Source organism: Humulus lupulus, chromosome 8, assembly GCF_963169125.1.
Source record: "Humulus lupulus chromosome 8, drHumLupu1.1, whole genome shotgun sequence".
NCBI lineage: Eukaryota > Viridiplantae > Streptophyta > Magnoliopsida > Rosales > Cannabaceae > Humulus > Humulus lupulus.
This window is the reverse complement of record NC_084800.1, coordinates 13318524-13333585: the sequence shown is the minus strand read 5'-3', so window position 1 is coordinate 13333585 and position 15062 is coordinate 13318524. Positions and strand designations below refer to the sequence as shown.

Here is a 15062-nt window from a genome sequence, read left to right as displayed (position 1 = left end):
CATGAATTACAATTGGATTGGATTGGATTTGATTGAATTTGAAAAACTGAATGTTAATTAGATTAGATCGGATGACAGATAGGACTGTGAAAATCCAATTAGGAACCGATCCAATCTAATTACAATTAAAATATATAATTATATATATTATTATTATATTATATATATAATCAGATTGTTGTTGTTGTTTTCATATTATATTACTATCTGCACTTTAGTTATTAGTTTTGGGACTTTAGTTTTAAATTTGAATGGTTGTGTTGTAAACTTAATATTTCAAAGACTTAATATGGTAATTGTAAGGACTAATTTAGTATTATTACTAAATAGTGTTTAGTTTTTTTTTGTATGCTTTTTTTATTTGTTAATTTGTTTAATATCAAAATTTAAGTTCAAAAATAAAATAACCGAATCAAATGAATTGGATTTTGAGGCCAAATTGGATTGGATTGGATTGGTTATTAGTAAAAAAGTTTGGTAGGATTAGATGAGCACCCCTAATTTAAGATACCATTTTACAAAACACAGACTAAAAATGTATTTTTTAAAACAGATTATTCATTGTGAAATTAACATAAAACACAAGGACCTAAAAATATATAAACTCTTGTTTTTTCAATTTGAAATAAAAAAAATTAATATAAAAATAGAATAATTGGTGAAAATTGCCTATTTTTTAAAATTATTGTGCACTCTGGTCTAATTTTGATATTTTTTGCAAAATAATCTGTCTAAAATTTATTTTTTAATCAGCTATCTGGAGTGTCGGATGTCATTTTGTAAAAAATTATTAAAACTAGGTCAGATTGCAAAACGACTTCAAAAAATAGGTCATTTAGCGAAGGGATATTGTTTTGAAAACATATTTTTAAAATTTTAATTTATTGTTTGTTTCTAAATTAATAAAATAAGAGGAAAAAAACAATTTCGATTATGTTTTTTTTATTTGAATTTTAATATTTCTCAAGTATTTTTATTATTATTTGGTGTGTATGTGTGTGAATTCTACATTTTGTTTTTTTATTTACAAAGTGATATATCCATTTCCAAATCAGCTCCTTAGCTTCTCACTACTCCAAAGCTGATCAATTCATCTAGATGTAAGCAATCCTAAAAAGAATTGCAAAAGTGATGTTGGCCTTTTCTCTTTTCACATTGCTTTTGATTCGTCAAACATGGCATAGGAAAAACCACAAACCAACCAGATAGACATTTTTCATTTCTGACCATCCCAATTACCAATTCATCAGATGATACCCAAATAGCTGTAATCCCACCACGTTATGAATCAGCACCCTGTGGATTCAACACCTATCTAAACAACACCACTGATAATCACCAATATAATATCATTAGTTTGAGCTTCCCTAGAAAGGGGCCAATACTAATATCAACATCACGTGCCTAATGACATGATTCCCTTCTGAAAAAATATGTATTACTATTGCCCCACAAATCTGTAGGTCAGAGTAGCAACTTGAAACAGTCAAAGTTTGAGCACATGATCATACTATTATCAGATCCCAAATTGAACTCTAAGTTAAGATAGTATAGTAGGTATAAATCAACAACCAAACCCACTGTGACACAACTCTCCAAAAAGAATATACATAACAAAAACACTTCAAGTTATATCATCTTCATCAACTTAGAAGACACAACAAAGAGAATAGATATAATGAAAGCCTGGTCTAGATTTCTTGCTGCTTTTGCACTTACTATTTCACTCATTCTATCGTCCCGGTCTTGTGATTCACAAGCAGAGGCACGTCTGATATCAAAAGGGCATTCTTCTTCACCATCAAAGACTACTTCATCCTCTCAAGCTGTCAAGGATTTGCAGACTAACAAGACAACTCCCTATAAGCAGGTTAGCTCGAATTTTCGAAGGATACCACCAAGCTCTTCAAATCCCACACAAAACAAGTAATATATTTTTTTTACACTTACCCAACAGTTTGAAGCGTCTTCATCTAAGAAGATTTCCTGTAGTTTATCTTAATACCATCTTGCTGCGCCAGGTTTAATCCTCCATAAGATGGCTTGAAGATAGAAGTACAGAGCAATTACACTGGGATCTCCATAGTTGCTAGGTTCATTTTCATTTCATTTCTACAATATTTTTCTAGTGTAGGGCAGTGTCACTGCAGAGGGCTAACATGTAATGCGATCATTGTAAGATTACAGTTTTGTTGCTTCCAGGCTGAATAGCTCGGGTAATTAAATAAAAATTCTTTTCTTTCTTTAAATTAGAAAAAATTGAAGTAGAGTTACATAAGCTAGAAAGCTTTCAAACAACATATCAAAGAATATAAAAAACAAAATCTAAACCAAGCAACACTAGTAGGCTATAACACTCTATCAGAGTACGACTAAGATCAAAGACTTACTTTAGTTGTTTTCTATAACTTACAAGTAGACGACAGCTCCCATAGAAGTTGCAAAATTGGAAGCTGACATAATTAATCCAAATCAGGTTCTTGACTTCGTAGAAGCCTTGGGTATCCTCTCATGGCAGTTTCCTCTGTTTTGTCTGGCTGCTTTTTCTGACCTATCTGGACTCTCTTTTATTTGGAGACTTCTTAATTTCACCGTTTGTGCTAAAATCGTCTTAGGAGGTTCTGGCGTACTTATTCCTGCGCTTTTCTGGTTTATTGGACTTGCCTTTAGAGCCTGAATTGCTCAAAAATGGAGCAGGAGATGTTAGGGTATTGTCAATTTCTGCCCTCATTTTCTTTATCCCTTCTGGTTGTGTCGCGTTCTTGTACGTATGGGTAAGAAAGTTGCCAGATTTGGATGAGTTTATATCACCAGACCCAAATGTACTATGAAATTCATCATATGTTGCTTGTTTTGATGTTTGTCTGGACCTCCATTGATCAGGTCGAGCAGTAAATCTGTCACCAACATATAAAGGTTGAGAAAAAATAAATAAACTGCCAAGAATAAACTCTTAACAAACATTACCACTAATATAAAAGCATATTAAATAATTTTTTTTTATGTTCATCTGCGTGGGGCCAGATTACTACATGAGAAAACAGTTGCCTACACTATATAATTTTAGCACAAGCCAAATGAAAAAATTTCAAGCACACTGTAGTTAATTGCTCACCCCTCAACATCGAGTTTCCTCAAGAGATGAGGGCCCTGTTTTGTCTTAGAAAGCTCACTTCGTATAGCTGACAACTCAGATACTATGGCCTCCTGCAGTGACATATTACCGGTGGTAAAACATTTTTCAACAGTGAATGAGCCCGACAAATTCATTGAAAGCTCTCCATAATGTCCCCGAAGCCTACAAAGTGACAAGCTATTATTTTAATATACAAATTACAAAAGAACATTATGACAGATGTGCAACATTCCAGCAAAGCTTAAAAACTTACTTTGCTATCAAACGGCGTTTCAGTTTTGCAGAAACATTTGAACTAAGAAAAGCTTCAATTACACGAGCACCTCCCGAGTCTTTAGCTGCTTCTAGGACATTGTCATCTTCCAGTGATAAAATACTAGAAATAAAAGGCTGTATAAATGCCTGTTAAGTGGAAATAGATTACATGGCTTATTAGGATAAGCAACAATGATATCAAGGCAAACTGCTAGAATTCAACCAAATTGAAAATGCACAACAGCTTTGGTATTTTTGTCGCGTATGCCTATTCAATTTTATGTAACGTGCAAACTTCTTCCTAGATTAAATAAACCTAAAATTTAAAAACCAAAAGTGGGGATCACTATGTCGCATGTTGTCTAAAAGCATCAGCCAGTAGATAATACTAACAAATATTCAAAAAAGAAAGGACAGGAACCAAAGTACTAGAAAAGTTACATACATTTGGATATCGAAAAACTTCCTGCAAAATCAAAGAACCGATTACATGCATTTTAGCACCTCTTGGCCAATTCCAATTTGCCTTGTCTTCAGAGAAGAAATATCTGTCAAGATAAAGTATTCGAGGAACAATGCATCCTGGTGATTCATTTGCTGAACATACTGCAGCAACAAGGGCCTCACAACACTGCCAAAGTATTTTACTATAATTATGATTAGAATGAGAAGGGGCCAAATTAATTAAATGAAATACAAGAGTTCACATTTTCAGTCTTATTTATCAGTAATTCATGTATTTAAGTAGGTTGTTAGATAAGATTTCAAGTGTGCTCACCTATTGCATATTAAACTCTAAAAACATATAATTATGATTAGAATACTGCAGCAGCAAGGGCCTCACAACACCGCCAAAGTATTTTACCATAATTATAATTAGAATGAGAAGGGGCCAAATTAATTAAAGAATGAAATACAAGAGTTCACTTGTCAGTCTTATTTATCAGTAATTCATGTATTTATGTAGGTTGTTAGAGAAGATTTCAAGTGTGTTCACCTATTGCATATTAAACTTTAAAACCATATAATAAAAATAAGTTTGGAAACATGAAAAAAGTTAATATAGTTACAAAACCTCTTGTTCACGATCATGAAGCCTTTGACTTGCAGCAATGATTGAAGCAATAACTCCAGGCCTTCCCATTTGAAGAATGTCCTTAAATTTTGGACCAAGTTCGTCCCATATCAACTCCATCTAGTGTACAAATGATGACGTAAAAGACGATCAAAACAAATAAAATAACGAGACAATGGAGCGAAATTTTCTCCTATTGACACTAATAACACCAATAGCAGCTTAAATACTCAAATCCCAACTATTAGCATAAAAAGAAGACAAGGATAACCAGACTACCTCAAACAAAATATTAGTTAGCCATATTTAATAAGATAAGAAAACTTAACACTAAAGGAGTTAAGAAGAGCGTCAAAATGATTTAAAAACGTCAAAGTACATACTTGATCTTGATGTTTTGCATGAGATATTAGTGCTTGAACGATAAAGTTTCCACAATGATGAGATGAAAGCTCAAACAATGAATTCCTGAACACTTTTGAAAACAGCTCATTGTACAAGACATCCGGTGCCACTTCCAAAATTACCTACAAAATATTTCAGAGCATATATTAAATTGGAAACTAGGGAAAGCTAAACATATCACTGGGGATGGCAGCAACAGAATACTTAATATCAAATTTTTGTTTAGAAAAAATTATATAATGGACTAAATAAAGATTGCTGCTTTCTAATAATCATTGACTAAAAGAAGCTGATGCATAGCAGATTGTCCAACAAAAGCACATAAAGAGTTATAAATTTCACCATACTGTAACACAATGGAAGGAAATTTGAAGCAGTGTGCTTCAAGACCAAATTACAGAAAGCACTCAAACAAATTTCCTTACATCTCAGACTCAAAAATTGTATAGAAACGCACACACATTGTATAGACAAATAAAAAGTTAAAATATAAAATAATAATAATAAATATAACAGCAGCAACAGTAACGATGCAGGTTAAGTTATGTTAAAGACAAACCTCCATTAGACGACTAAATGCAGGTTCTTTCAACAAATCAATAACATATGGCACTTTAGTTAAATCTATTAGATTTCCCTCCACAATACTTTCCTTTCGGCACCCAAGAATAATAGGAATTATCTTCAATAGCTCTTCTTCATCTCCCATCAACAGTTTAAAAGCAGTCTGTCAAGAAAAATGTAAGCACAAATTTAAAAAACATAAAAAATTAAGGACATAGCATCATACAGAGAAACGAGGGTAGTATACTGGAACATGCCTGAAAAACCAAACTGCTGTACTGGTCAAGTTGCAAGGTCTTTATGTCTTTCCTGGAACACTTTAACATCCCAGAGACAAGGAACTTAAGTAAATCTGGGAATCCCCTATGAGCTTGTGATAAAGCATCTTCATCTGATCTAGATGCCTTGAAATTCAATCGCCCTGCTAGAACTTTAGATGATTTTGTGCCTTGCAACCTTGGAGAATCCAATGCAACTCCTTTACAAAGAGAAAGAAGACTTCTAAGAACATGTGATCCATAGCAGTTACACATCACCTCAACAGGATTTTCTATAATTACCTGACAATAGGAAAGGGGAGGGGAAAGTACTTTTATTGTAATTATAATACTTCAAAATTATATTCAGACATTGGTGACAATGCTGTTTCTACAGTATAGTAATAACAATGGCCACTGCTAATAAAATGTTGATATTATTAATAATTGATAGAAATTCATACCTTGCATATCATGGTTAAAGTGTCTTCAATAACAGAGTAAACATCACTGTCTTGAAGATGCATGCCTAAAGACCTAAAAGCAGTCTCAGCCACATGAGAACCCGATCGATCCATAGCAATATTCGGAAATTCTGAAACACAGTTCTCAAGGAAAGCACATAGATGTTCAACATCAGATCCCTCAAGGAGAGTCTGCAGAGTGTGGCTTAGAATATAATCAGTTGCGAGTTCAAATTCTTTTCCTCTAGTTTCTTCCAGAGCACTACCGCATATAACTGCTCGCTCCTCCAAATCAACCTCATTACTCTCAAAAAGATTGGCGATTTCAGAGAAGTATTTCATGGTTTCAGGGTCAACCTGCTTCCTAAATAAGGAACAGTATAAGTCATTATTTTATTCCACATACAAACAACTTAGTAGGCGCACTTTGATTTAAGAAAGAATAATCCAAGTAGGTAATCATAGAAACAAAACAAGCAATGCAATTCATCATCATTACAAAAGGTCCTTAGTCATTGTACCTGACAACCGAGCTATGTGGTGTAAAACTCATCCAATGCTTTCCTGAATTTTCGTGTTTATCAGACCCATCAGTTACCCTTCCAGATTCCTTTTTCGCAAAATCGGCATCAAAGGAATCCTTCTTCCTTTTGCCCCGTTTATTAGACCTATCTTCTCTCATTGAGCTTCAATGAATTTAATCACAGGTGCCTGCAATACTATTAAACCAATACAAAACATAAACAACCCCAATGATTAACACAAACAAACACACACACTCAACCTCACAGCAACTCTCTGGTTTCAATACCATATAAATTTAAAATACAGGTAGATATGGTTCTTTACATTACTGTGTGTGTAGATTAATCGAAACATACATAAAAAAACCTAAGATACTGCAACAGAGGAGAATCCGCGAAGTGGGTTGACCATAGGAGCGGCGGCAGGAGGCAGCAAGGGTTTAGGGGTTTAAGGGTTTTCTATGAAGTAGAAGCAGTGTGTTCAGCCTTAACGAGAGAAAACCCAGTGATTGCTGGAGGGTAAGAGAATAAGATATAGAAGTCGAAGAGTGACTTGAACCCTAAAACCCTAAACCCTAAAAGTGGATAGGGAGACTAACTAATGAAGACGGAAACAAATATATATAATTAATTCTAGTGCTTGTTTATTTTACAAAACAACGATAAGATAAAGAATGCAAACTCAACTTTAATTAAACCCACAAATGCAAATCATAAACACAATAATACACTCAGTTTGCAAGAAAAAAAAAACCTTTGCGGTATTAAAAATCTGAGAAATTTGTCTAAGTTTTCTTCACTATCTTAAGTTGACGAACTAAAGAGAATGGAATGAAAGCAAAGCTGCCGTGAAAATATAACAAAAGCAGAGTAACTTACAGTTCGGGAGCTCCTGCTATGCAATGTCAGCAAAACAAAATACCTAATAACGCCAATTTGCACAACACAAAACTAAGAGGCAATGGCAGTGAGTGATGACGATAACGGTGAAAAAGGGTTTATTATAGTTTAGGGCCGCATCTCATCGGGCTTAAATGGCCCAGTATAATAGCCCAACTGGCCCAATGATAACTATGTACCGATCCACCATCGTGTAATGGATAACTTTTATGCGAAATTTACAACATTCATCACAATATTAATACTTTAACGAGACTATTCGCTTGTTAGGATGAATATGGAGTGTACAATTAGGGGAAGTTACATTTATTATTATAATTTTACAGCTTGATATTATTTAATAAAACATATAATCATAGTAGTAGTTGTATTATTTTAATATTATTTTTCCTCATTTACTAAAGGAAAATTTGCAGAGTAATACTTATGTAGTTTGATTTGTTACACTTAAATCTCTATATAAAATACTTGGGGGCAAAAATGTCTACCTTACATATTTGATGCAGTCAAAGTCTATAGTGTTGGATCTCAGTTAAGTTTGACTTTGATAGTTACATGTCAATTTGTAATTGGTTGAAAATTATTAAATATTTTAAAATATCTAATTAGTTTAAAACAATATAAATTCAAATTCATTAAAAAATTAATAAAAATAACTATAATATAACAAAATATAAAAAATAAAATATTTTTTTCTCCTCCTCTTCTTCCTATCATTCTTCTTCTTCTTCCTCTTGTCGACTTCTTCTTCTTATTCCCATCAAGTTCCTCCATTTATTCTTCTTCTTCCCGAATATCCAGACCCAAACCCCCATCAGACCTCAAACTCAAAAAGAAAAAAAAAATCTTCTTCCCATTGACTTCCTCCTTTCTTCACCCAGACCAAAACCCCCATTAGACCTCAAACCCAGAAAAAAAAAATCTTCTTCCCATCACCTTCCTCCTCTTCTTATTTTGTTGCTCGAATACCTAGACCCAAACCCTCGTCGAACCTCAAACCCAGAAAAAAAAATGTTATTCTTCGCATCAAACACAAATGCATGTCATCGTCAGATTTGGGGCTTGTGAGGGATGTCGTCGTCGAGGGGCTGTGAAAAACATGATGATGGGAGCATGTTTTCTATGTTTGGGGTCAATGAGATAGTGGGGCTTTCTGGGTTCGAGGTCGACAGGATAGGGTTTCCTGGGTTCGGGGGTCTGTCGTGGATGGGGTTTTCTGAGCCAATGGGTCCGACGAGATGGTGGGCTTCGTTAACGAGATGGGGTTTTTCTGGTTTTGGTTCATGGTTTTGTTCCTGTTCTTGTAGCAATTAGCAATCGTGATGAACAAAAGTTTTGGGATCTGTTTGAAGATGATTCAGGTCCTTTTGAACCACTTGGGGTTTTTCTCTTTATTGTTTAGTGATTTAAAAAAAATCAGATTTAATTTAATTTGTAATATTTAGATTTTGTTTCCACTTTTTAGTGTTTAATCTATTTATTTTTATATATTTAATTATTTCCAGCCAATTAGAAATTTCCACGTAGTTATTGTACAGGTCAAAGTCAAACTTAACTGAGATCTAACGGTAGGAACATTGGACTCCACCAAATGTGTAACGGTGGACATTTTTGCCACCAAAATTTTTACATATGGATTTAAGTATAACAAATCAAACTACATAGGTATTAATGTCGCAAATTTCCCTTTACTAAATTATGTTCTACTGAAAAAATCTGTCATTCTAATTTCCGTGTGTTTAAAGTGATATCATTGATGTTATTATGTTACTATCAAAGTTATTATTTATATTGGTTATTTGACTTTGTGTTTTGTTATGTTAAATCTTGTTTTATTGAGTTTTAAAAGTTGTTGAAGACTTGATTATGGGTCAAAAATGCACATTTCAAATACATTTGCAAATTATCAAATATATTTGCAAATACATTTTATTACTCAAATACATTTACAAATTATCAAAGTAAATAGGTGACCAAAATATATTGTGTGTTAGATAGACTATGTTGGTTAGACCCATTCTGTTAAGACAGTTATTATACAGTTGTGCTTGTAACTAATTCTGTTAGTGCTCGGCTCTATATCTTTATCACAGCTTGTATATATATTGAGTTTTTAGCTCGTTCAATCAATAAAGTTAATCATTATGTTTCTTCACTTTGTCATTTTCTCAAACACTTAACATGGTATCATAGCCACCATTTTTTTTTCTTTTCTTTCTCTCTGCTTCCGCCATTGTTGTTGTGCTTCTTCGTTGCCTTTTATGGTTCTTGCTGTTCTTCATGGTTGCTCAAGTTGCTGCTGCAACTCCGGTGTTTAATCCAGTTGTGTTTTCTCACAAGGTATCTGTCAAACTCGATGATAACAATTTTCTCTTATGGAGGCCCCAAATTCTTTCTGCAATACGAGGTCATTGTCTTCACGATTACATCTCGGATTCTGTTACACCTCCTCTAAAGTACGTCACTGAGTATGATCAGCTTCATGATATTATCAATCCACGATTTCAAGTATGGGAGGTTCAGGACCAACTACTATATTCGTGGCTTCTTTCCTCGATGTCTGATGGTATTCTCACTCAGATTGTCGGTGCCGAAACCTCTGCTCAAGTGTGGAAGACTCTTGAGGTCTATTTCGTTACTCAAACATCTGCTAAGATTGATCAGTACACCATTCAACTTCAAAGTTGCAAGAAGGGTTCTCTTTCCATAAATGAGTATATACTTCGAATCAAAATGCTTGTGGATCGTCTAGGATCTGTCGGTCATAGAGTCATTATTAAAGAACATATTGCTGCCATTTTTAAGGGTCTACCTGCCGATTATGATACGTTTATTATCTCTGTGAATTCAACAAATGATGCATATTCTGTTGCTGAGATAGAAACACTTATTTTGTCCCAAGAGCATCGCATGGACACTCATTCAAGAGACCTTGATTCTATTAATATTGCCACTAATCGAAGTTTTCGTGGTAAAGGTCACAATTCTTTCAATTTTTCTCCTCCTGTTGACTCTCGTGAAGCCTCTGATATGAACTCTAAACATGTTGGCCGAGGTTGTGGTTCATGGAACCCCTACGCAGTCTCTCCCAGAGGCAATCAATCCACTGTGTCTTCTTTGCCGTTTGGTTCTGGTAGAAGGAGTTCTTCCACTTCCTTTTCTTCTGTTCAGAGCCAGCCAATGCCGTCTACCTCTCGGGTTGTTTGTCAACTTTGTACTCGTGCTGGTCACATAGCCTCTCGATGCTATCAGAGGTTTAATTTTGAATTTCCTGGTGCTGGTGCTGCAAATGTCACCAAACAATCAGTCCATATTACCACTGCCGATTCTGTATTGGATGAAGTCTGGTATCCTGACTCAGGTGCCACATCGCATTGTACTGCGGTTCCAACAAAATTCACCCACAAACAGCCTTATCCTGGCCCTGACCAAGTGCATATGGGGGATGGTGCTGGCATTCCTATCCAAAATATTGGTAATTCTCAATTTCATACTCCTTATGTTTCCAAACCCCTTGTTTTAAATAGAATGTTACATGTTCCTCAAATTTCAAAAAATCTTCTTAGTGTCTCTAAGTTTGCCTTGGATAATAATGCATTCTTTGAATTTTATCCTAACTATTGCTATGTCAAAGACCAGGATTCGAAGGCAATTTTAATGGCAGGCCAGCTCCATAATGGGCTCTATGTCATACAGCCAACTCAAATGACCTTCTCCCGTGATGTTTCTACTTTCAGTCCTACTGTCATGTATTCTGTCAATAAAACTAGTATGCAATCTGAGTTTGTTTTCAATTGTAGTCCTTTTTCTTTGTGACATAAACGCTTAGCTCATTCTTCTGCCAAAACTATACAAACTATTATGAAATCTTGTAATAGTCCTCATCATAATAAAATTGTTCTTGATTTTTGTGAAGCTTGTTGCAAAGGCAAAATCCATAAATTTCCTTTTCCATCTTCTGATACTACATTTACTAAACCTCTACAGTTAATTCATACAGATATATGGGGCCCTTCTCCAATGTTGTCCTCAAGTGGTTATAAGTATTATATCCACTTTATTGATGCTTACTCCAGATACACATGGGTCTTTCTACTTAAAGCCAAGTCCGAAGCACTCCAAACCTTTATTAATTTTAGAACTCAGATTAAAAAAGAGTTAGACTGTCCTATTGTTTCGGTTCAATCCGATTGGGGTGGTGAGTATAGGTCTCTAACTCCTTATCTTACAGAAAATGGCATTAGTCACAGACTCTCTTGTCTTACTATACACCAACAAAATGGGGTCGCCGAACGCAAACATAGACATTTAGTAGAATCTGCCCTTACCTTTCTTGCTCAAGCATCAATGCCTTTGGCCTATTGGGATGAAGCTGTTAGAACAGCTTGTTATGTTATCAACCGATTGCCCACCCCAGTCTTGCAAAATGACACACCACTACACAAATTATTTCACAAAAGTCCTGATTATTCAACTCTCAAAGTCTTTGGTTGTGCTTGTTACCCCAATACTAGACCTTTTAACAAACATAAGCTTGGATTCAGGTCTGAAAAGTGTACATTTATTGGTTACAGTTTGAAACATAAGGGCTATAAATGTTTAGCTGCCTCTGGCAGAATTTATGTTTCCAGAGATGTCATATTTGATGAATATAATTTTCCTTTTTCTCATACTCACATTAATGCTTCTTTTTCTTCTGAACATGTTGGTGTTGGTCCTTCTGGTGTGATCCCTCTCGCCTCTGTGCAAGCACCATCCTCTCGGCATCAAAACTCAGCACCATCCAACACCTCTCTCTCCTCTACTACAGGTTCCTCAAATTCCTTTCCCTTTCCCACAACTTCCTCTCCGATATCATCTCCACCACTCGTTCAACCTCCAACACTGAACACTAATCCATCTTCTTCCCCAAATGACCACTCTCTACCTTCACAACCCACTACTAACACCCATCCAATGATCACAAGAGCTAAAGTTGGCACCTATAAACCAAAATTCCTTATGATCTCCAAAGAACCTCTCACAGTAACTGCTGCATTGTAGTCACATGAATGGACAGCAGCTATGCAAACAGAATTGGATGCACTCTTCAAACAGAAAACATGGACTCTTATCTCTTTGCCTCCAGGAAAGAAACCCATAGGCTGTAAATGGGTGTACAAACTTAAAGAAAACACAGATGGCTCTATTGCTAAGCACAAAGCAAGACTTGTGGCAAAATGGTTCTTACAAAGGTATGGTTTTGATTTTACTGAGACTTTTAGTCCAGTAGTTAAACCGACCACCATTAGAGTTATTCTTACCATTGCTCTCTCAAATGGCTGGCAAATTCGGCAACTCGATGTTAACAACGCTTTTCTTAATGGAGAGTTAAGTGACAAAGTGTTTATGACTCAGCCTCCTGGATTTGTAGACAAAAGCTCTCCTAATCTAGTTTGTAAACTGAACAAGGCTTTATACGGCTTGAGACAGGCCCCAAGGGCCTGGTTTGACAAACTCAGACAGTCCCTCAAATCATGTGGTTTTCATTCGGCTCGGTCTGATCACTCTTTGTTCATTAGAATTTTACCTGCTCACACTACCTTTGTCTTAGTGTATGTTGATGACATCCTTGTCACAGGGAGTTCTTCAAGTGCAATTACTCTCTTAGTTCGTGAGCTGAACAGTGCATTTGCTCTTAAGGATCTTGGCCCTCTAGAATATTTTTTGGGAATTCAGGTTCAGCATGTTGGAAATGGTCTACACTTGTGCCAAACAAAGTACATCATGAATCTCTTATGCCAAGCTAAAATGGACTGTGCAAATTCTCTTTCGACACCAATGACTGGAGGTGAAAAATTATCAGCTTATGGTAGTGACCCCATTCCTGATCCACATTTTTATCGAAGTATTGTAGGTGCATTGCAGTATGTTGTGGTTACTCGGCCTGAAATAGCCTATGCCGTGAACAAAGTTGCATAATATATGCATAATCCTTTAGAGTCTCACTGGAAAGAAGTTAAGAAGATTCTTAGATATCTCAAAGGCACCTTGGACTATGGTATTCACTTGCACCCGTGCTCATCTCTCACTCTTACAGGATATTGTGATGCTGATTGGGCATCAGATCTTGATGACCGCAGATCAACAAAAGGATTTTGCATTTATCTTGGCTCCAATCTGGTGTCTTGGATCTCAAAGAAGCAGAAAACTGTCTCTAGATCTAGCACTGAGGCTGAATATCGCAGTTTAGCACACGCCACTGCAGAACTACTCTGGTTGCAATCTCTTCTTACTGAAGTTGGCCTTTCCCAGATTCTTCTTCCCACAATTTGGTGTGACAATCAAAGTACATTGCTTATGTCTGCCAACCCAGTTCTGCACAGTTGCACTAAGCATATTGAATGGGATTTGTATTTTGTCAGAGAAAGGATCCTCAACAACAAATTGCATGTTAGACACATCCCTGCTCATATGCAGATTGCTGATGTACTTACCAAACCCCTCTCTTCCTCACGGTTTATACTTTTAAGAGGCAAAATGAGTCTGGTTTCCTTGTCCCAGCTCAGTTTGAGGGGGGGTGTTAGATGGACTATGTTGGTTAGACCCATTATGTTAAGACAGTTATTATACAACACAATGTTATTATAGTGCTCGGCTCTATATCTTTATCACAGCTTGTATATATATTGAGTTTTTAGCTCATTCAATTAATAAAGTGAATCATTTTGTTTCTTCACTTTGTCATTTTCTCAAACACTTAACGTTGTGGAACCCCGATGCCTCACCAAACCAATTTTATCATTTATTTTCCTTTCATTTCAATTCTTCAAAACCATAAAAATATAATTTCTTTTACTACTTTCACATTACTTACCTTCTAACTGTTTTATTTGTTCTTTGTTTCTTTACCTCTTTGTGGAATCGATCGCCCATCTATACTACGACTACCGCTAAGTGGACGTTACGTTTGGGCGTTAAACAAATTTTGGCGTCGTTGCCGCGATTTTGAAACTGAACATTTTCTTTTTCCTGAAAATGTGATTAATACTTCTATTTTTTGAGATGCAGGATAAAAGAAAATTCATTTTTGATACTCGATAGTGCGCCAATATGAAATGGGTAGACTTGCCTGAGAGTGATGCTTCTGCCTACCAAAGACTAATTAGGTTTTATCTTTCCTTTCTGTTTTGTGTGTTTGTTGTTTTGTTTTTTCTTGGGTGGATGTCATTTTATAATTTTACCCTTGACATGTTCATAACGTTAGACATTGAGGACAATGTCTCATTAAAGTTGGGGGTAGTGAACATATTCATGCGATGAAACTAATTTGATTACCATTTTGAAATTTTGAGTTAAATTTTTCCAAAATTCATGATAACAAAATTTTTGTGAGATAGTTTTTTCTATTTTTACTATTAGGAAGTAATTTTGAGAGTTATTCTATGCACAACCAAACATTGAAAAAAAATTGTTAACACATTCAATTGAGAAAAATTATAA

The 15062-nt window shown here is 35.3% G+C and overlaps 1 protein-coding gene across 2 annotated transcripts; it reads right to left on the bottom strand.

Moving 5' to 3' along the window:
* Nucleotides 1-2220: 2220 nt before the first annotated feature.
* On the bottom strand, nucleotides 2221-7657 carry LOC133794639 (pumilio homolog 23). 2 transcript variants are annotated; one of them, XM_062231971.1, is made up of 11 exons: nucleotides 7560-7657; nucleotides 6678-6875; nucleotides 6157-6520; nucleotides 5693-5995; nucleotides 5431-5598; nucleotides 4850-4993; nucleotides 4467-4586; nucleotides 3837-4022; nucleotides 3390-3538; nucleotides 3116-3298; nucleotides 2221-2897 (listed from the first exon to the last, which is right to left on the bottom strand). In XM_062231971.1, exons 2-11 carry the CDS (start codon nucleotides 6836-6838, stop codon nucleotides 2612-2614), a joined length of 2064 nt encoding a protein of 687 aa, XP_062087955.1. In that variant the 5' UTR covers nucleotides 6839-6875; nucleotides 7560-7657; the 3' UTR covers nucleotides 2221-2611. The 2 variants fall into 2 exon arrangements, with proteins under 2 accessions (XP_062087955.1, XP_062087956.1); XM_062231972.1 differs by lacking the exon at nucleotides 7560-7657 and having other exon boundaries at nucleotides 6157-6513; nucleotides 6678-6808.
* Between the last annotated feature and the right edge of the window lie 7405 nt (nucleotides 7658-15062).